The 21,104-nt window shown below is 41.1% G+C and overlaps 1 protein-coding gene across 7 annotated transcripts in view; it reads left to right on the top strand.

The window, feature by feature from the left end:
• The first annotated feature begins 2,190 nt into the window (after positions 1–2,190).
• RAPGEF2 (Rap guanine nucleotide exchange factor 2) overlaps positions 2,191–21,104 on the top strand; it is a 258,238-nt gene continuing 239,324 nt past the window's right edge. For 3 of the 7 annotated variants that reach the window (XM_037993368.2, XM_037993375.2, XM_037993370.2), the window contains exon 1: positions 2,209–2,414. In XM_037993368.2, the coding sequence (XP_037849296.1) occupies positions 2,346–2,414 (69 nt within the window). In that variant the 5' untranslated portion in view covers positions 2,209–2,345. Of the gene's footprint in view, positions 2,415–21,104 lie in introns of all 7 variants that reach the window. The other 4 variants (XM_037993381.2, XM_037993390.2, XM_073017694.1 and 1 more) reach the window with 2 other exon arrangements.

A 21,104-nucleotide genomic window follows, 5' to 3' on the forward strand; every position in this document is an offset into this window, starting at 1 on the left:
GACAGTGCCTTCGCTAGGAAGTTACACAAGCTGTTTAGTGCACACAGGTGACTTAAGGAATCCCAAAATGTTAGCTGACAATCTATTCCAAGTGTTTAAACTAGATGTTGACAAGCATGTTTGAAAATTTGATGAAAGTTCAATGTAGTAGCTCATACATAAAACTCATTGTCTCTATAGATATCAAAATATGAACTTATGGGCGGTGGGAGCAAACAAAAATAAATCCCTGGGACCAAAACAGCAGAGTGGTCCCTGATGCTTGGGCTGATCTTACACACCTCTACATGGCCAGGGCAAGGAGAGGAGGGGAGCTGAGGGAAGCAGCGAGAGCGGTGACATCTTTAAGGACCAGGTATTGTTTCTGCACCAAGTGAGTCTGGTTTGGAAATTTGAGCATCTAGAGGAGGAGGTTTGTTCTGTCCAAGGCAGAGCCAGATCTACCAATAAATGTTTCTGATTATGTCACAGAACTTGACATCCTGGTCTGTCGCTAAGGAGTGATCACCTTTAAATCTGGAGTGTTTGTTGGTCCAGGGGTGGTAGTGGGTCTGGTGTTGAAACATCTCTGCCTAATTTCGTGGTCATTTTACTGTCTGAGGAGCTAGAGTGGGCTTGGAAAGCAGGGGAGGGTGCAGCAAATCACAAATAAGCAAAACAAATCCTTAGAGGATTTATCGCCACATAAGCAACTCGGACCCAACTCTTGGGCTCCAAAAGAAAGCCCAGCACAGCCCGCGTTGGTGGGCCGGTCTTCTGCCCAGGCTTAGCTTTCAGCCCCTGGGGGGCGGCGTGGCGTCAGGAGCGGGCGGGGAGCGGCGACCCGACGCGGCTGGGTCTCCTAGTAGGGCGCGTCGGGTGTGGGGAGGGGGCGCGGCGTGAGACAGTGGGGGCCACTGCGTGAGGAAAGCCCTGCGCTTCTCGCCGGGGCACCAGGACTTGCGCCCCCTCCTCGGGTCCAGGCCGCGCGAGGGACCCGCCAGCCCAGCCGAGGCCTCCGCGACCCCCTGGCGGCCCGAGCGGGGCTCACCTGGGCGCCACCGAAGGTGCCTGTCAGACGCGAGGGCGCGGCCGGCTGGCGGGCGGGGAGCGGGGAGGCGGGACCCGGCGCGACGGGGCTGCCCCGCCCCGCGATGATGCGGCGGCTGCCGACTCGCCCCCGCGCTGTCACTCATTCCTCACCATGGTTGCAGCACAAAGCAACAAGCCCCGGAGGCCGCTTCCTCCCTGAGGAGCGGCTTCGGCGGCCGGAGAAGGCGCAGGAGGAGGAAGAGGCGGAGGAAGAGGAGGGGAATCGCCGCTTCCCAAACACTCTCTCTGAGGGGGCTGTGCGCGGTTCGCGGCGCTCGGCTCTTGGCCCTCGGACGCCCGCTGCCGGGAGTCCAAACCCGGGCTGTCCGTGGCCCCCTCTTCCCCCTCCTCCGCCCCGCGCAGACGAGGAACAAAGTTGCCGAGAGCGACTGGGCCGGAGGGCTGCAGCCCGGGCCGGGTGCTCTGGCCGCGGCGGCGCCGGCGCCGGGGCAGCTCCGCTCCGGGCGCGCTGATGGGGGGAGGCGGCGGCGGCGGAGCCCACAGCGGCGGCCCGAGCAGCAGAGGCGGCGGCGGCGGCGGCTGGGCGGCCCGGGGGGATGCAGCAGCAGTCGGGAGGGACGGCCGAGCCCAGTAGACAGAGACCAGGAGCGGCGGCCGAGGCGATCGGGCTTCGCAGCGCCCGGACCTGAGCCAGACCCACCCGGTCCGTCCTCCCGACCGGCGGCCGAGGCACCCGAGCGCCCGAGGACTGGGGACGCGGAAGATCCAAGTGATTCTCGGAGACCCCTGGGCGGCGGCACAAACCCCTGAGAGGAGGGGGCGACCCTCAGCGCCGTGGGGGAGGAGGCTCCGCCTGCCCGCAGCCCTCCCCACTGCCACTCGTACCTCCCTAAAAATAACTCGGGCTCGCTGGGGCCAGGAGGAGCCGCCACTGTCCCCCGAGTGGAGCCTGGGAGGCGTGTCGAGCCTGGGCCGGAGGGAGCCGGCGGAGCGGCGAGGAACAGGAGGAGGAGGAGGAAGAGGAGTTCCGCCTGCGGGGCGCACCGCACGGCAGCCTAGGGGCGCCGCGACCCTCCCGGCTGCGTCCAGCGCCCCTCGCGCCTGTGCAGCGCTCCCGGCCGCCGGGCCCAGCCAGGGCGCCCCCCCGCGCGGGCCCCGCGCCGCCGCCGCCGCCACCGCCGCCGCCGCCGCGGTTTGGCTGATTAGCCGCGGGCGGGCGGGCGCAGCGCGCAGGGCGGAGGCAGCAGCGGCGCTGGGCCGGGAGGAGGCCGGCCAGGGTGCGGAGCGGCCCCAGCCCGGCCCCCAGTGGGGAGATGGCGTCCTACGTAGATAACAGCTTCCGCCAGGCGGTGATGAAGAACCCCCCCGAAAGGACCCCCCAGGTGAGAACGCGGCGGCCGCCTGCACTTGGCCGGATTTCTGCCTCGCAGGCTGCGTCTTCCCCTGTCCTCCCACCTCCTTCCTGACACAGTTCGCCCCGAGCACCCCACTTCTTGCATTAGGACCCCCAACTGCCAAAGACATCCCACCTCCGAGTCTTTTACTCCGCCTATCCTGATTTTATTTTTCCCTCTCCTTGACATTCTGCTCCTTAACGCTCCCCTACCCATGACTGACCTTCCCCCCCATGTGGCCCCGCCGAGAGACAGAGAGAGAGAGAGAGAGAGAGAGAGAGAGAGAGAGAGTGTGTGTGTGTGTGTGTGTGTGTGTGTGTGTGTGTGTGTGAATTCTCTAGCTTTCCCTCTCCCCGGCCTTCCTCGGTGGCCTCTGAATATCAGGGGTTGGGGTCTCATCTCCCCTCGGCCAGCGACTCTTGCTTCCTCTGACTTCAGATCCGTTCCTCCCCTTGCAAGTGACCCTTGGAGTTCAGTGGTGTTTGAAAGGTATAGGAGGAAACCTGTACGGTTGTGCTAAAGACAGATCCGTGCTGACCTTCTAGTAAAACATTGAGGTGTTTATATGTTTACTGTTTTGCTTTTGTTTTTTGAAGGATACTGCTTTCATTTGAAGAGAAAAAAAGTTGAATAGCTAGGTTAGTGCTTTTAGTTGAAATTGCAGACATAGCTGCAGAGCAGGCGTGTTCAAATACACCCTCGGGAAGGGCACCCTGCGGATTCTTTTGGTGTTGCACAACCTTGTCAAAATTAGATAAGTTTGTTAACCTTTATACATTTGTTTATCTGCAGGCTTATTCTCTTACTTGCAGCGGCTGATAGGATTGGATTTGGTTGTCTCAAGTTTTACTGGAGAGGGGGATATTTTATGAAAATGTGGTAGCTTAATTTTCTCCCCTTTTAGTTGCTGACTGGATAATGACGCATATTCCTAAGCGTTGGGATGGTGACTACAGGAGGTCCTGCCTGCCAACCCTCTTAAGACAAATAAGCCCTCCTGATCCTTGGGACCATCAGACGTTTAGGATCTAATGCTTGAAAGTGTTGCTTCGCTTCTTAGGTGTTGGATGCCATCTGTTCAAATCCAAATGCTCTCCTTCTTTCATGTTGATTATTATTTACTGTGGGGAGAACATAATAAAATATAATCTTCCTCTGGCTGCTTTTGGACAAGCCCCAAGAATGGCACCTGGTACCGTTTTTGATTTTTCATTTTCCTTGATGGAGCTGTCACATCTGGGAGATCATGGATAGATTGCACATACTTATCAAACGTGTGGAAGATGGCTGTAATTTTACAAGAAAATTTATCTCAGTGTCTCCAGAAAGTTCCCATTTTAAAAGACTATTTTTATCCCAACAAGGAATGTCCTGCTTTGAATTTGTTCTTCTCTTGGTGTTGCACGCGCTGCCTCTCCTGTGCCTTTCTCATCAATTTGTTTTAAAATTGTCAGTTGGATCAGTCTTCTGCATCTGAAAATGCACATTCCCTGTCTCAGTGTGAAGGAAAAGCAGATTTCAGTGAGATATTTCATTTCCTTTCAAGAATATTGTTTTAAGTGCCAAGTGAAATTACGCATGCTGAGAGTATTGGAACCTACCAAGGCTGGTCAGAAAATGATGTCAGAGGCCTTTGGTGGAAATTAGAGAGCGGGGAAGCGGTGCATTTGGTTGATTAGTTAGAAGAATAACAATGACTAAAACCTACTATCAGGTTGGGGGGCGGGTCACCAAATAAGACTAGAAGAGACAAAACCTCCACTGTGACTGTGGGCCGACTGTGTCAAATAAATGAACTGTTAAACTTTCCTGTTCCCCTGCCAGTTGTGTAGAATAAAGTAAAAACTGACCCAACACAAAACTTGGCCTGCGCCAGCTACTACTAACCCCACGACATGAAAGCTTTATTGACAGTCGGAAAGCAGCACATTTGCCCCACCAGACCTTCATAGAAAAAGTAAACATAAGGAAACCTACCAAACATTTCAAACATTCCTAAGTGTCAGCCCTATTAACTTTGATGTTCGTTTGGTTATTACTACAAAACCCCGTGTTTATTTGTTTTCAAGAGAAAGTTGTTCAGAATGTGAATGTTTTCCATCTTTACCTGACTGGCCAGGAGTAATCTTCTAAAAATTTGAAATTTACTCGAAAGTTATATATATATATATATATATATATATATAAAGTTTTTGTAGAAGGTACTTTTTATGTTAAGAATGCTTTGTTAATGGAATGCTGGAAGATTTTCCATACAGCCTTGTCTTATAAATGTTTGTGAGTTAGAATTTTTTAATATTAGAAAAGCAACCTTGTTAAATAAGTTTGATATCATGAACAGAAGGACAGGAATTAGGAAAGTTTTGCTGTTGTGCTTCTTTCTGTTTCTGAGGATTGACTCAATAAAGGAGTTTGTGTGATTCTCGTTATAGGCAAAAGGAAAAGAATTGGGGAACATATGTAATTTTTTTTTTCCTGCTATTCAATTCTATTTGTTTTTTAAAGTCTTGTCGGCCTCATTCATTTCCCAAGCTCCGTGAAAACATAGTTTTGTATTTAGGTCAATCAGTTGCCTAGAAGTAATCCTGATGTCATTAGTGTAACCTAAGAAGTTGACTTGAAGAGAATCTGGGGTGGGAAGAGTACCAGGAACTTTCGTAAACTGGGAGCTTTTCATGTCCACCTGGAAGATGGAAACACATTTCAGTTATATCTTTAGAGAGGGGGAAGAGTAAGGAAAAAATACCAAAAATTATCATCGAAGTTTTAGCCAGGTTATACATAGTTCAGTTTCAAGAGACTATCACTATTTCACCTGATATTCTGAGAGGAGGAAAAAACTCTTTAATTCAATGCGTGTCCCATATTGTGTGTCTGGAAACCTGGCTGAGTTCTAGTCAATGGGGCATTGTATTCTAAATAACAAACTTCCTTGAAAATAATGAGCCCTGAAAACATTCTACTGATATTTCTCAGTGCACCTCTGTTGAAAAACAGGACTCTTAAGTAATTGCTTTATTTAATTATTTGGGTTTACGTCTTTAATCACTTAAATGAGAAGCTTGGTCACCAAGGCAATTTGGTGAAGTAAAAGATTGTAAATAAATTACAAACAGCTTTTATCCCCCAAGGCTTATACAATAAAATGATTTTTCTAAACCATTTTATTAACTTGTTGAGTTCAGGCCCTTTGAAATTGCTTCTGTAGAGTGTTTAAATGCATACTGTTTTTGGTTTTTCAGGTGAAACATCTATTGCAAAATTGTTTCCTCTCTTTAAAGACCTAATGTAATGCATTTTTAGCTAGTTGTAAAAGTTACTTTTAAAAATGTTATGTGTAAAATAACCCCCACCCCACCTCCTCCTAGTTAATAATCTTACTTTTTTTTTTGGCTATTACAACTTTTGATGTAGTTACTAACCCATTAATGTGTTATAAAGAATACAGGACTTAATTCATTGCGAAGTCACTCAGTAGAATTCATCTTGAGTCATAATGAGAGGGCTGAAAAAAATAACTTTAGCCCAGAGAACTGTAAATTATGAGAAATGGCACGAAAGAGTATCTCTGACAAATATTTAACTTTCAAACCTACTGGAAGAATTGTGTCTGTTACAGCTAAATTTTCCATTTGAGTTTCTTTTTACCATTGTTTATAAGCAGACTTGTATTTGTCAGCTTATCCTTTCATTGTATTTTAGCCCATTTTGGGGCTTTAGTAATATTTGTTTCTCAAGTAGTTTTTGTTCATAGAATACAACTAAATTATCGGTATGCCATTTAAAAAGCATGTCTCATAAAGAAATGATTGGCCACAAGCAGTTAGATTTCATCACAATGACATTTGAATTTCTTGGTACAGAAATACATTTATAACGGAAACATTAACTTCAAACTCTGTTGGCATGTGACTTTGAACAAATGAGAACTTAAATTTATGATAAAAAATATTAACGTTCCTTGCAATATTGATAGAACCTTAGTCGCCTTCAAATAACCCTTTAAACATTTAGTAATTAACAGTTCCATTATTAGCTTTGCATATCTTGGCTGAGATTCAAAATGAAAATCTCTCCAACTGCAATGCTGTATGCAGATACTGGTTAATGCAGTTGCAGTCATTCCCAAATGCTGGAATTTCACAGATTTTTTTTTTTTTTTTTTTTTTTTAGGAGAAGATGACCACCTTGGTTTTTCTCTCAAGAAGGAACATAAAATCAAAACTAGTTATGACTTCTTATTGCTGTCATTTAATCTCACTGTTTTTAAGAAAGGAAGGATGCACTGTTATTCTAAATATCAGTTTTGAAAGAAAATATTGTTTGCGTCACAAGAAAATTCACTGCAGTTTTTCATTTAAATTTTACTTTGGACTTGAAAAAAACTTGGGTAGATTTTGGATGATTCAAAGAATCACAATAAGGTCTTTCTTTGGTGATATTTGATGAGATGGGGTGCTTTCAGGATGATGTGGCCACAGACAAAGTTTGGTAAGAGAGAGAGATACATATATTTGGAATAGGGTCTTGCTTTGTTGCCCGGGCTCACTGCAGCCTCTATCTCCCAGGCTCAAATAATCCTCCCACCTCGGCCTCTTGACTAGCTGGGTCTACAGGTTTATGCCTCTGTGCCTGGCTAATTTTAAAAATTTTTTGTAGAGATGAGGGTCTCGCTTTATTGCCTAGACTGGTCATGAAGTTCTGGGCAGAAGTGATCCTTCTGCTTCAGCCTCCCAAAGTGCTGGGATTACAGGTGTGAACCACTGCACCTAGTCCATTGGTGATAATTTGAAATTCAAGTAATATAAAATTGTAATGGGATATGCCTCAGATATAAATGGACTGTCTGAAATAATGATATGATAATCTTCTAGAAATAAAAACTCAGATTTTGCTTGACTCATATGAAAACTTAATGAGAAAAAAAATTACTCCTTTTTTGTAAATTTTATATGGAAGTAACTTTGGCTAGGAGCGGTGACACACATACCTGTAATCCCAGCACTTTGGGAGGCTGAGGTGGGAGGATCTCTTGAAGCCCAGGTGTTCAAGACCAGCCTGGGCATCATAGCAAGGCCCCGTTTCTATTTAAAAAAAAGATAAATTTGATTTAGACTTAGGAGATATGGAAACCACTGAAAATTATTGGTCCTTAATAATCTGTATTTTATGGGATATTCCTTCTCTTCACTCTATTTTTGGTAACAGTTTCTTTGTTGGTAAAATGATAATAGCTTTCTGAGGTTTTGTGGGTTAAGTGAAAGTACATTATTTAGTGTAATGCCTAATGTTAGTCCTCTTTATAGCATATTTTATAAAATATCTATTATTTAACAGGCCTTGGGAATTCAAAGATGGAATGTGTGTCCCTCAAGTAACTCACTAATCTATTGTTATCTTACAAGTAGGTTGTAATTCATTAGTGCTATAACACCTATCCTGTGACAGCACTGAAGAGGATATGGACTTCCTAGATGAATATGTATTGAGTCGTAGGGGAGTAAGAATTCACTTGCCAGTGAACTAGCAGACATGAAGTGTATTCCAGATTGACCTACTGTCATACGAATAGCACACATAGTAAGACGACATGTGTAGATCTTTGTTGAGTGTGCTGGGAACAAGGGGACTGAGGAAGGGATGAGGAATGATTACTGGTGTTTAGAAGCTTATGGTTTGTGAGGGTAGGGAGGAGATCAAGAGTTCTGTTAAAGACTGGTGTTCATTTTCCTGGCTTGAGATGGTTGGGAGGCTGAATTACGCAGTGGTGATGGATTAGAAATATTGCAGGAGTAGAATCTGCTGGACAGGCTGGCTGAATGTGTGCACATTTTATATCTCATTATATTAAAACTATGCTTGAATTATACCAGTGCATCCTAATTATGGCACAGGATGATCATGGATATTTCGTAGTTCGTGGGAAAAAATCCAGGTTGTCGAATATAGTTTTCTTGATTTGTAAGATTTCTCACACTATTCTTTTCCCTTAAACATTAGTATCTTCTACGTGTACATTCTGGGAATCTAGTTTGAAATATCTGGTTCATCATATAGTTAAACTAGTCTGGGTGCTGTGGCTCATGCCTCTATTGCAGCACTTTAGGAGGCCGAAGCAGGTGGATCACTTGAGGTCAGGAGTTCAACACCAGCCTGGCCAACATGATGAAACCCCGTCTCTACTAAAAATACAAAAAAATTAACCAGGCGTGGTGGTGGGTGCCTGTAATCCCAGCTACTTGGGGAGACTGAGACGGGAGAATCACTTGAACCTGGGAGGCAGAGGTTGCAGTGAGCTGAGATTGCACCGTTGCACTCCAGCCTGGGTAACAAGAACGAAACTACGTCTCAAAAAAACAAACAAACAAAACCCAAAACACCACCGTATAGTTACACTAAATACATTTCTTACTCTGTAATGATAATGTGATTTCCAAACATTTCATCATTTGGAAGAGTTGGAGAACTTCTAAATTTAAGCAGGCAAAAATAAACTTATTTATATAAAAACTCAAAATTGACTCGTGATGGCACAATGTAATGATGGCATTGAGTCTTTGAGAACAGTTTCTTACTCCTCTATACCATTTTTTGTTTAGATAAATTAACTGATATTGGTAAATTAGGAGGAGAAGCAATTTGTAGTACATATACTTGATCTTTTTTGTAGCTTTATCGGAGCTAGAATATATATATATATTTATATGTATTTATGTAGTTAAAACTATGTTCAAGTGATTATATCAGTCATTGTGGGAAGAAAAATAAGTTTATTGCCACATTATTTTGACTGTTAAGATTTTTATCTTTTCAGGAAAAAAAAAGCCACCCCTGTTTTCACATGCAAAATCGCCACCACCTACTGAATTTTAAGAGGGGTGTGTTTCTTGCTATATTCAGCTGTTTCCTTTTTCCCTCCAGTCTGTGAAAGAATTTACCCTGGGTGCGGTGGTGGTGGGGTTATTGTTTTTTTGTGGAGAGAACAGCTTGGTTCTTCGATTTTAAGTTGTCCTGGCTCCACCTCTTCTGTACTTTAATATCCATTATGTATAAGAAGTGTTTTGGGAGAGTTAGTGTCAATGACTTGAAGTGGAACTTTGTTTTGTCATTGGAACTAAACTCCTCTTCCTCTGGCTGTTGTTTCTCATTGCTTACCTTCCACAGGTTGAAAGTAATGGACTGTGGAGCTTTAGAATTAAAATAAGTGAATAAAAATTTACATTTTGCTGCCATTTGCAGTTTAGTTGACAAACCGACACAGTGTAGTATCTGCCCCTTGGCACCTTTCTGTTCTGTAGCTCATGGTATTTGTTTCCACCCGACATAAAAACTAAGAAGAAAGGTAGAGAACACTGAACAAGAACTAATCATTAGGTCATTCTGGGAAGGCCTGATAGTAACTTTCTTAGAAGCTAGCAATCAATGGATCTGAGAGGTTTATGGTACTATGGTGATTATCTGATTTCTCCTAAAAATTCATTCTAGATTTAAGACTCATTATTTTTTAAAATTTATTTTATTTTTTAATGACCAGTCTTAAGTGGAATCATTTTCTTTCTTAAACTTTTTAATACTACATTACCGTCATTATTTGCTTCTCAAGTTGTCCCAAATTTGGCCATTGGGACTCCCTTTTATATATACAGTCATTAGACTTCCTTCTGATTTATATAGTTAAAACTGTGTTCAAGTGATTACGTCAGTTATTGAATTATCTCAAATAAGTGAGGTAAATATGGATTCATATACAATTGTAGGAAATAATGGGGAGAGATCCTGTGTACCCTTTACCCGGTTTCTACCATTAGTAATAGCTTATAAAACTGTAGTGTAGTATCACAATCAGGATATTGACATTAGTGCAATCAAGAAACAAAGCAATTCCAGCACCGCAAATAGTTCTTGTTGGACTTTATAGCCACAGTCACGTCCCCACCCCACCTCTGGGGATCACTAATCTGTTCCATTTCTATAACTTTGTCGTTTCAAAAATGTTATTAATTGGAATCGTACAGTATGGCCTTTGGAGATTGGCTCCCCTCCCCCTGCGCAGCATCATTAAGGCTCATTACCTTTTGGTTAAAATGAATTTCTGTTGTTGTTAGTGAATAGTTTGGCCTTGTGCTTCTAAAATACCAGTAATGTCTGAGGATTGGGGGGTTGGTGGTAAAAGGTAAGATGGGTTTAATAGTGACAATGAAGAGAAAGTTCTGTGATAATGTGTATAAATATAGAGCAAAGAGCATAAGGTCTTGGGTGAGCAAGAGCTGTGATAGCATACTACATTTGGGAGATTTTGATATATGTATTTCATTTTCGTATTTTTTTTTGTCATAATGGAAGTAGTAAGATTAGCCTTAGCCTTCATATTCTCCAATTGAAATTTAAAAAATAAATCAGAAGAAAGTCTAATGACTGTATATACAAAAGGGAGTCCCAATGGCCAAAATTGGGACAATTTGAGAAGCAAATAATGGCAGTAACGGAGTCTTACCCCTAGGGAAGTAAATATCCATGAGCCCATACTGATATAAGTAAGTAGTTGAATAAAAAGCAGGAGAAGAGACAGCTCTTTTTTACAGTAGAATTCTAATTAGAAAATGAAGGAATGATGGAAATCGAAAATCACCAGCAGGCAAATACCACAGTAGCAGTTGCTACAGGCAAGAATCATCAATGGATGCCAAAATTAGTGGGTGAAGGTGTGATGAAAAATATCATCATAGATCATATCATTGGGATATTTGCATAGTCTCAAAATATCTCCCCCACACAATTAATTAACTATAAAGGAAAAAATCAATACTTAATAGTGAAGAAAACTGCTGATACCAAATTAACCGCATCATCAAAGTTAATATCATTAGTAATAAGACATGTCAACATCATGTGTCTCCTGATATAATGTATTGAGAAAGAGACATCTCTGGTATTCTTAACTAAAAATCAGCCTAAGTGGAGCAAATATCAGACAGACTCAAATTTAAGGACATTCTACAGAATAACTGGCCAGTACTCCCCAAAAGTATTAAGGGTGCGGAAGATGAAGAAATGCCCAAGAACTGCCATACGTTGGAAGAAACTAAGGAAATGTGATAACCAAATGCAGTGTAGGATTCTGGAATTGATCCTGGACAAGAACAACAACAAAAAAACATTATTAGGATGACTGATGAAATTGGAATATTTAGATAATTTTACCACAATTATTGTAGATCCTAAATTATGGGAAGCTGGGTAAACAGGGGATCTTTGACCTGTTTTTTAAATAACCTTTTTTACTCTAAAATTATTTTAAAATTCAAGGTTAAAAAAGGGAAGCATAGCTTTTGAAGTTTTTTTTTTGTGATCCTGAAAAGGGGATACCAAATTATTACTTTTTAAAAAATCTTTTAGGCTGAGCGTGGTGGCTTACTCCTGTAATCCCCGTGCTTTGGGAGACTGAGGTGGGTGGATCACCTGAAGTTGGGAGTTCGAGATGAGTCTGGCCAAAATGGCGAAACCCCTTCTCTACTAAAAATACAAAAAATTAGCCGGGCCTGGTGGTGCATGCTTGTAATTCCAGCTACTTGGGAGGCTGAGGCCAGAGAATGACTTGAACCCAGGAGGTGGAGGTTGCAGTGGGCTGAGATTGCACCATTGCCCTCCAGCCTGGGTGACAGAGTGAGACTCCGTCTCAAAAAAAAAAAAAAAAAAAAAAAAAAAGCAAAGAGAATCTTTTTTTCCTGTTTGATAATTTCCTCTTAATGAAGAGCCTAGTACCTTTTAAGTGAGTATTTTGTATGTATTGGACCACTAGTAAAATGGTTGAGGCAGTATATATATTAGTTGGAGAAACTTGAAAGCACACACACACAATAGCTAATAAATAAATGGATGAAAAGCGATAAAATAGTAACTTTTATTTTGTTTTATTTTATTTATTTTTGCAACAGGATCTCACTGTGTTACCCAGGCTGGAGTGCAGTGATGTGATCATGGCTCACTGCAGCCTTGTCCTGGGCTCAAGGATCCTCCCGCCTTAGGCTCCTGAGTAGCTGGGACTGCAGGCATGCACCATCATACCTGGCTAATTTTTTTTTTTTTTTTTGAGATGGAGTCTCGCTCTGTTGCCCAGGCTTGAGTGCAGTGGCGCGATCTCTGCTCACTCCCAACAACCTCCGCCTGCTGCATTCAAGCGATTCTCCTGCCTCAGCCTCCTGAGTAGCTGGGATCACAGGTGCACACCACCATGCGCAGCTAATTTTTGTTATTTTTAGTAGTGACAGGGTTTCACCACGTTGGTCAGGCTAGTCTTGAACTCCTGACCTCGTGATCCACCCACCTCATCCTCTCAAAGTGCTGGGATTACAGGTGTGAGCCACTGTGCCCGGCCCTAATTTTTGAATTTTTTAAGATCTGGGTGTTGCTATGTAACCCAGGCCGGTCTTGAACTCCTGGGCTCAAGTGATCTTCCCCTCTTGGCCTCCCAAACTGCTGGGATTATAGGTGTGAGCCACCTTGCTTGGCCAGAATTTTAGCAATTTATTCACCTTTATTCCTACCTGAATTTTGTTGATATTCCCAAGACGGAGTGTATTTTATCAGTGTTTAATGTTTTGTGATTCTGAATTTAAGTAAATTAGAATATTTGGTATAAGAAAAATTGTAGGAAATAGAATATTCCATGTATGTTAAGCAAAATAGAAAAATTGTGGTAGTAGTTTAAAGAAGTCAATCCCAGTGAGATTTAAATTGTAGATTCCCTCTTCCCCATTTTTTTCTTTCCTGTGACCTTAAAAATTCTTTAAATTGTTACTTTTGGTAGGAGTGAGGGGGTGGAAGGGGAGGGAAGGGAATGAATGGAAGGGGTGTGTTTAAAAAGTCTAGTCAGAGGCACTGTTATAGCTATGGATAATAGTGTTATCTAAGCTGAGTATATTGAATACTTTCGTCTAGATGTCTTAAAAGGACTTTAGTAGGATATAAAAAGAAAAGAAAGGAATTTTAAAAATCAAATTAAGGCAAACGGTCTCTACACATTTTCCGCCTCATATGTATGCCTTTACATTTAGGTTATAAAGTCAGCCACCTTCCCCAATCCCATGAATTAGCCAATTGTCTTTCCTTTTTTTATTTTTTGGATGTAAATACCAGAGAATGAATGCTGTTTTTAATGTTACAGATTTTTTTCATAACTGAAATTGGTGTTAAAAGATTGAATTAAAAAATACGAGACCTAACATTTTAGATAATTGTAAATATAATGTAAACAGGAAAGTATTTACTATTTTCAGTAATAAAGACATAAATCCCTTGTTTTCTGTATTTTAAGAAACTTTTGCTGCTATTTGATGTTTTAAATAATAAGTTGCATTTGAGGGCACAAATGAAAAAGAAAAGAGCAGGCCAGGTTTTGAAGTAACTAATTGTATAAAATAAAATGAAAAATGTGTAAACATACAGGTGTGGACTAAACCTATTTGACATTTATCCATTTCTTCATAGAGAAACTATTTGAATTCTGCAAGGGAAAAAGTTTCTGATTTTTTTTTCCTCTGAGCTACTTCATGCATTCTTACAAACTCAATTTCCTTTTAAACACAGTCAAATGTATTAGGGAATATTTGGTCAAATTGTTAAAAGTGTTTCTCTGCTACCTGACTTCAAAGTATTCTACAAAGATACAGTAACCAAAACAGCATGGCACTGGTACAAAAACAGACACATAGACCAGTGGAACAGAATAGTGATCTCAGAAATAAGACCACACATTTACAACATCTGATCTTTGACAAACCTGACACAAAAACAAGCAATGGGGAGAGGATTCCCTATTAATAAATGGTGCTGGGAAAACTAGCTAGCTATATGCAGAAAATGGAAACTGGACCCCTTCCTTACACCTTATATAAAAATTAACTCAAGATGGATTAAATACTTAAATGTAAAACCCACAACTGTAAAAACCCTAGAAGAAAATCTAGGCAGTACCATTCAGGACATAGGCACGGGCAAAGATTTTATGATGAAAACATCAAAAGTAATTGCAGCAAAAGCTGCAATTGACAAAGGGGATCTAATTAAACTAAAGAGCCTCTGTACAGCAAAAGAAACTATCATCAAAGTGAGCAGCCAACCTACAGAATGGGAGAAAATTTTTGCAATCTACCCATCTGACAAAGGCCTAATATCCCCCATCTACAAGGAACTTAAACAAATTTAGAAGAAAAAAAACAATCCCATCAAAAAGTGGGCAGAGGACATGAACAGACATTTCTCGAAAGAAGACATTCATTGCAGCCAACAAGCATGGAAAAAAAGCTCAATATCACTGATCAGTAGATAAATGCAAATGAAAACCACAGTGAGATACCATCTCACACCAGTCAGATGGCAGTTATTGAAAAGTCAGGAAACAACAGATGCTGGTGAGGCTCTGGAAAAATAGGAATGCTTTTGTGGAAGACGGTGTGGTGATTCCTCAAAGACCTAGAACCAGAAATATCATTTGACCAAGCAATACCATTACTGGGTATATACCCAAAGGAATATAAATCATTCTGTTATAAAGATACATGGAAGCATATGTTCATTGCAGCACTGTTCACAATAGCAAAGACGTGGAATCAACCCAAATGTCCATCACTGATAGACTGGATAAAGAAAATGTGATACATGTACACCATGGAATACTCGGCAGGCTGTGAGATCATGTCCTTTGCAGGGACATGGATGGAGCTGGAAGCCATTATCCTCAGTAAACTAACACAGGAACAGTAAACCAAACACTGCATGTTCTCATTTATAAGTGGGAAACCGAACAATGAGAACACAAGGACACAGGGAGGGGACAACACACACTGGGCCTGTCAGTGTTAGAGGAGGGAGAGCGTCAGGAAAAACAGCCAGTGCATGCTGGGCTTAATAACTAGGAGATGGGTTAATAGGTGCTGCAGACCACCATGGCACACTTTTACCTATAACAAGCCTGCACATTCTGCACATATATCCTGGAACTTAAAATAACAAAAGTATTTAAGTTGTATTTTTTAGTTACTGTATTGAAAAATGGCTTCATCAAATTTATACATTTCTGAATGACTAGAAATGAGTTTTAAAAGCTCGTGAGTTCAGTCAGGAGATTGAGACCATCCTGGCTAACACGGTGAAACACTGTCTCTACTAAAAATACAAAAAATTAGCCAGGCGTGGTGGCGGGTGCCTGTAGTCCCAGCTACTTGGGAGGCTGAGGCAGGAGAATGGCGTGAACCTGGGAGGCGGAGCTTGCAGTGAGCTGAGATCATGCTGCTGCACTTCAGCCCAGAGTGAGACTCCGTCTCAAAAAAAAAAAAAAAAAAAAGTGAGTTAAAAAAATTGAAATATAGTATCATAAAATGCCAATAATTGAAATAAGGAAGAATTTGATAGCATTTCAGTGTTTCTAATCTTCATTCATATCTGATCCCCATCCTGTTTTTGTGTAGCTGTGAGAAATTGAAGAGCAAGCTTTAGGGCACGCATTTTCTGTGTGTCTGTTGCTTGGATTTGGGATACCACAAGCTTCATTTACAATCAGTGTGCTGAGAGACCCAAAAGTTCTTTATTCCCATATGTGAACCTCCTAACCTAATCATCACCTGAGACTTAAGTCAGAATGGGTGAGAATTCCTATCTTGATTCTGTTTTCTCTCGTGTGGTTTAAATCTACATCTCATAGTTAGAGAAAACTCTGTGGGAGGCAACATGCTAAAATCATTTCATTTTAAATGACCTTGTTCCTACTTTACATATTCTGCGATGGTTGGGTTGGTTTTTTTTTTTTTTTTTTTTTTGTAGTTATAAGTTCATATCTTTAATTTTAATTGTATTCATAGAATACTTGTTTTGAGTTTAGTGTATTTCCTTCATATAACCTAGTGGTTATAATCTTGGGCTCTGGTGTCAAACAAACTGCTTTGTGGCCTTGGGCAGGTTACTTCACCTTAGTCTGAGGCTTTTTGGATTTCACAGCCTTAAAATTTCACAGCACTGGGCATTGACATTTGTTCGTCACCTATTTATTATACCAAGTAAGCATGGTTAAAATACACATAAACTTGCTATCCACTAGCCTCATTTAAGAAAGGATATTTTACTGTCATAAAAATAGGAAGGTCATAGCTTCAGAATAAACAAATATAGCTTTGTTTTGCTATATTCTGGTTTTTTTTTCAAGGATTGATGAAATTTTCACCATGGGTGGGTATTGTAATATTACCAATCTCCTATAATTGTGAATATTAAATACATTAATGCAGGGGTACCCAACCCCTGGACCACAGACTGATAGCAGTCCATGGCCTGTTAGGAACCAGGCCACACAGCAGGAAGTGAGTGGTAGGTGAGAGAGTGAAGCTTCATCTGTGTTTACAGCCGTTCTCCATCTCTCGCGTTACTGCCTGAGCTCCGCCTCCTGTCAGATTAGCAGCAGCATTAGATTCCCATAGGAGCACAAACCCTATTGTGAGCTGCATATGCAAGGAATCTAGGTTGTGCTCTCCTCATGAGAATCTAATGCTTGATGATTTGTCACTGTTTCCCATCACCCCCTAGTTGCAGGAAAACAAGCTCAGGGCTCATGCTGATTCTACATTATGGTAAGTTATATAATTATTTCATTATATATTACAATGTAATACAGAAATAAAGTGCACAATAAATATAATGTGCTTGAATCATCCTGAACCCATCCCCCCACCCCTGCCCAACTCTGTGGAAAAATTGTCTTCCATGAAACTGGTGCCTGGTGCCAGAAGGGTTGGGGACCTCTGCATTAATGTATATTAAAGTTTTTTTTTTTTTGAGACGAAGTTACGCTCTTGTTGCCCAGACTGGAGCACAGTGGTGCAGTCTCAGCTCACCGCAACCCCTGCCTCTCAGGTTCAAGTGATTCTCCTGCCTCAGTCTCCCAAGTTGCTGGGATTACAGGTGCCCGCCTCCACGCCTGGCTAATTTTTGTATATTTTGTAGAGACGGGTTTTACCGTGTTGACCAGACTGGTCTTGGACTTCTGACCTCAGGTGAGCCACCCTCCTTGGCCTCCCAAAGTGCTGGGATTACAGGCGTGAGCCACCACGCCTGGCCCTAGTAAAGTTCTTAACACAATCTCTGGCATTGAATATTTACTCTTCTTATTACTATTCTTCAGTAGTTGATATTCGTTACTCTTTTACTTTTTCCCGTAGATAACTTTTCATCGTTAGTTTAATGACTAATTCACCAAAGTGATTTTAATATGTTGATTTGATAGACTTGATTTATAGCACAGATTGTGTTAGGTTTGCAGGTTGCCAAGAACTGCACATATAGGGGTTAACGCCAGGCTTATTTTTTTTTATGCAAGAAAACATCTAAAGGTAGACAGTGCAGGGTTGGGTTGGTGCAGATGCTCAAGGATGTCATTTAAAGAAACTGGCTGAGTCTTCTGTTTAGCAAGCAATTTTAGTCTTCAAAGTTACAAAATGGTAGTTGCCTCAACAAACAGGAAAGGAGAGGGGTGGGTGTTAAATCCTTTCCTTGGTGTTTTGTCTTTCTGTTTTGAAGGAAAGCCCTCTCTAGAGACTTATTGGCTAAGACTGTATCACATGGCTACTCTTGGCTGCCAAAGAGGCTGGAAATTTGAGTGTTTTACTTTTAAGCCTCGATAGTACAGAAAGGCAGGAAAGAAAGACATGAAGATTAATGGGTGCTGTGAGCTGATGTATTTCTCCAATTTACTTTGCATAGAAAATAGATGATTGTAATAAGCTTATGCAGTGATTCTCAGGAGACTTCTTTGAAAGTCTTATTGAATTATAGAGTTATATTACTGTAGCTACAGTTATGGAATGCAGATATATTCAACTTCTTGGTTCACTTATTAGGCATATGGTTATTAATTTTTCGAATCTCAGTCTCATTTACAAATAGGGATAAAAAGTGGGTGAGCGTTATGTGTAAATATTATAAAACTGTATGTAATGTTAAATATTATCATTTCTATGGTAGATGAATTCTAAACATCCCATCTATTGATTTGAAGATATTGGCATATGATATTTTCTAAATTGGTTCCTTTTGTTTCAGATTTACTCTATTTAAAAAATTCCAGAAATGTATTTCATTTTTTTGGGTGCTCCCAAAAAGTACAAAAGTATGTACTGATATGTCTACTTGTAGTAATATTTTGTCATTTTTCTAGGACTTCAGTGTTTCATTTGTCATCATTCCCAAAAGCTGAATCATCACTTCTTTTTTGTTTGTTTTTTGAGTCAGAGTCTCTGTTGTCCAGGCTGGAGTGCAGTGGTGCAATCTCGGCTCACTTCAGCCTCTGCCTCCTGGGTTCAGGTGATTCTCGTGTCTCAGCCTCCTGAGTAGCTGGAATTACAGGTGTGTGCCACCACACCTGGCTGATTTTTGTATTTTTAGTAGAGACAGGGTTTTGCCATGTTGACCAGGCTGGTCTTGAACTCCTGGCCTCAAGTGATCTACATGCCTCGGCCTTCCAAAGTTCTGGGATTACAGGTGTGAACCATTGTGCCCAGCCAAATCGTCACTTCTTATAAATATGTATTTTTATATAGAATATACATAAAGGTAGTTAAATAGATTTTTGCGCTTTGCTTACGTCACAACTTTATGTCTTTAAGAAAAAGTTTCATATTGGTTGTTATACAGGACTAGCTTTGATACTAAAACTTTAAGAATGCATTGTGTTCTATCTTAAGGTAGGACATAGGATGTGTTATGGGCTTTTTCTGATAGCATTCAAGATTTATATACATAAAATGCCCTTAATCTTTTATAGTAGGATCAGTTAAACAATTTCCTATCAGAAGCTGATGGCTAGAAATGTTACTGGTAAGAGTCTAGCGTTTATCATCTTTAAATCTATGTTTCCATAAATTATTTCTTTTGGTGGGACTATAATATATGCCTGAATTTGGAGTCTTAACTTAGGACTTGGTTTTTCTTTAAAATTGATTAACTTGAACTATGTCTATTATTCCCACTAAGCTGAGAGTTTATTGGGCTGAGACTTATACTGTCCATCTTTTTTTTTTTAATTTTTAAATTATTTTATTTTATTTTTGAGAGGAGTCTTGCTCTGTTGCCCGACTGTAGTGCAGTGGTGCAATCTTGGCTCACTGCAACCTCTGCCTCCTGGGTTCGAGCGATTCTCTATCCTCTGCCTCTCTAGAAGTTGGGAGTATAGGCACCCACCACCATGCCCAGCTAATTTTTGTATTTTTAGTAGAGACAGGGTTTCACCTTGTTGGCCAGGTTGATCTTGAACTCCATCTCAAACTATCTGCCCACCTCGGCCTCCCAAAGTGCTGAAATTACAGGCGTGAGCTCCCACACCCGGCCCATCTTTAAAGCTCAGTACTTGGCTCAACCTCTTAGCACAGAATTGGAGCTGATAAATGTTTAATGACTTGATCTTGATTTCCTGAGACTTCAGACTTGGTGGTACAGGGGAAAATGTACAGTTGAAGCTTGAACAACATGGGTTTGAATTCTGTGGATCTCCTCATACATGGACCTCTCCCCTCCCCTCCCCTTCCTCTTCTCTCTCTTGTTTTTTCCTTTCCTTTTTGAGATAGGGTCTTGCTCTGTCTGTTGCCCAGGCTGGAGTACAATGGTGTGATTAACAGCTCACTGCAACTTCAACCTCTTGGACTGAAGCTCTCCTCCCACCTCAGCCTCTGAATAGCTGGTACTACAGGTGTGTGCTACCATGCCTGTAGCTAATTTTTAATTTTTTTTTTGTAGAGATAGGGTCTCGCTGTGTTGTTCAGTCTGGTCTCAAACTGCTGGGCTCAAGCTGTCCTCCTGCCTTGGCCTCCCAAAGTGTTGGGATTACAAGTGTTGAAACTTCAATAAATACGTTGAAAAGATTTTCGGAGGATTGCCACAATTTGAAAAAACTTGCAAATGAACTGGAAAAATTATGAATAATTATGAAAAAGTAGATATGTCATGAATGCATAAAATATATCTGGGTACTAGTCTATTTTATATATGACCATAAGATGTAAACAAATCTATTACAAAATTAAAATTTATCAAAACTTACAGACACTTACAGATTGTACATAGCTCCATTTGAAGTCTAGAGAAATGTAAACAAATATAAAGATGAAGCATTAAATCATAACTGCATAAGATTATTGTGCATACGGCACTACTGTAATAATTTTGTAGCCATCTCCTGTCGGTTTTGTGTCATTAGTGTGGTTACTCATCTCTCCATGAGGAGTTTGTCCATCAGTAAACTGCATATTGCAGTAAAAAGTGATCTTTTGTGGATCTCCTATATTTTTCATGGACTTTGGTGCAATACTGTAAACCTTGAATAACATCATGGGACCCATACAGAGTGCCACTGGTGATGCTGGAAGTCTTCCCAAGAAGCAGAGAAAATTCATAACATTATAAGAAAAAGTTGGATTGCTTGCTATGGACCATAGATTAAGGTCTGCAACTGCAGTTACCCAGAATTTCAGATAGGCAGTTCATCTTGCAAAGATTATTTTTATTTTTTATTAAACAAATTTAAGATATTGATAAATACAGTACTGTAAATGTATTTTCTCTTCCTATGATTTTAATGACATTTTCCTTTCTTTAGCTTACTTTGTTGTAAGAAAACAGTATACAATACAAAATATGTGT

Source organism: Chlorocebus sabaeus, chromosome 7 (genome assembly GCF_047675955.1).
Source record: "Chlorocebus sabaeus isolate Y175 chromosome 7, mChlSab1.0.hap1, whole genome shotgun sequence".
NCBI classification, from domain to species: domain Eukaryota; kingdom Metazoa; phylum Chordata; class Mammalia; order Primates; family Cercopithecidae; genus Chlorocebus; species Chlorocebus sabaeus.